Source organism: Pinus tabuliformis, chromosome 8 (genome assembly GCF_031772625.1).
Source record: "Pinus tabuliformis cultivar Carrire ecotype Pingquan chromosome 8, CPIR1, whole genome shotgun sequence".
Lineage (NCBI taxonomy): Eukaryota > Viridiplantae > Streptophyta > Pinopsida > Pinales > Pinaceae > Pinus > Pinus tabuliformis.
Window position 1 is genome coordinate 590412120 of NC_142294.1, and position 1729 is coordinate 590413848.

Consider the following 1729-nt stretch of genomic DNA (forward strand, 5'->3'; position numbering starts at 1 on the left):
ACCACGAGCAAACCTTGGGCACAGTGTATCGAATATCTAACTTTACAGGTCAACTCAACAGGCTAATAAACACGCTTTTCTCACCGCAATATCATCGGCCATAAACAACGGGTTGACTCAAGTTTTCAACGGAACCAGCCACGAAATTTCTGATGCGCCTTTTGCTTTCAAGAGTATGAAGTACATCCACACATTGATCTTCTGAAATTAGTTGGTCGGATCATCCATAATTTAATTCTCACAGTACGTGAAAAGTAGGGTTTCAGTATTAGTTATTCAAATCAATTTCAGTTTGTTAAGTTTGCTGGAAGTTTTAGTTGTTATAGTTATAGCCACTGTTGTTATACTGATAGTTGATAATAACACATTATGGTATTGGCAGAGTTTCCGAGTTTATTGCGAACTGTACGGCCTCTATTCCCACGTTATTTGGATTCTGCAAAAAGCAAGTTTGAAGGATTCGCAGGGTATATGCTGAATTGGTTTAGCAAATTTTCCAAATTAAATCCAGTATTGGTGTCTATTGCAATCTATGCGCTTTGCACGGGTGGAGGACTTGTGCTGTGGATTGCCGTGGGTTTCTTTGATTTGGCAGCGGGGACTCAAGTCTTGGAGGCCCTCCTCGTTGTGATGGATGGATTAAATGAGTATGTTCTCCCTGCATTGCAGCTTATCAATGGATTGCTGGCCCTGTTTGTGGGATTCTCCATACCCTTTGGCCCGATTAATATTAATATCAATGTTTATAGCGACCGCCCCAGATCTGATCCAAAAACCGTGAGTACTATTCTGTCTCGCCGCTCCAAGATGATCAGATCTCTGCCCAAATTCAAGTATGGGTGTTTAAGAATAGCAGATGATTTATCTTCATGTGCAATCTGTTTGGGGTGTATTAGCGAGGAGGATGAAGTCCGCATTCTTCCCAACTGCAGACATTATTTTCACATTTCTTGCATTGATCGGTGGCTTCTTCCATGTAATGTAAATAACTCGTCATGCCCTTTGTGCAGAGCTACTGTAATTGGCCTCCACTCATAGCAATGGCAATAAAGTAAATAGTCATTCCAGTCAATTGAATTTAATAGATTTTGAGAATATTTGAAAGGAGTTGTTTCTTTAATCTCACTTTCTATCTACTTTTGAAAATTTTCCCAAATCAAGATGGCAGTTGAAATCTCCAGCCTACGCAAATGCTGGAAATGGAGATGTTTACTCCCGGTTTTTGGTGCCTGGTTTCCATGGATCCGCCCCCAGGAGTTTTTTAAGACAACTTTTCACGTTGAAGTGAAAACGATCGGTGTTAAATACCGTTGAAATTGGATTGGTGTTACCGTTGAAAATTTTCGTGTACGGTCACATGTATACTCTGTAAGAAAATTTTGTTCAAATGTATTTATTGTCAATGCACACATTGTGGAAACCTCTTGATTTAACGGTTTTTTTTACGAGGGTGGAAAAGGACGCTTTAATTGATTCTGAGTAGACAAATCTCCTCCGACCCATACTATATTTAAAAAATGTCTAAGATTCTTTTTAGACTTGTGAAGTCCCAAACTATACTGTATTGTGTCAATACATTTACGAACAAGCTATAAAAGTGAAAGTCCAGAACTATAGTGTACTTTGTCCATACATTTACGAGCAAGCAGTAAAAGTGGAAGTCCAATAAATTTTAGTTGTTCAAATTTACATCAAACACAACAAATATTACAACGGTTCAAATTTACAT

General features: G+C 38.6%; 1 protein-coding gene across 1 annotated transcript; it reads left to right on the forward strand.

Moving 5' to 3' along the window:
- The first annotated feature begins 255 nt into the window (after nt 1-255).
- LOC149236838 (RING-H2 finger protein ATL46-like) lies at nt 256-1038 on the forward strand. The gene has a single exon (XM_089461633.1). The coding sequence runs from the start codon at nt 370-372 to the stop codon at nt 1036-1038; it is 669 nt and encodes a 222-aa protein (XP_089317759.1). The 5' UTR covers nt 256-369.
- The last annotated feature ends 691 nt before the right edge of the window (nt 1039-1729 follow it).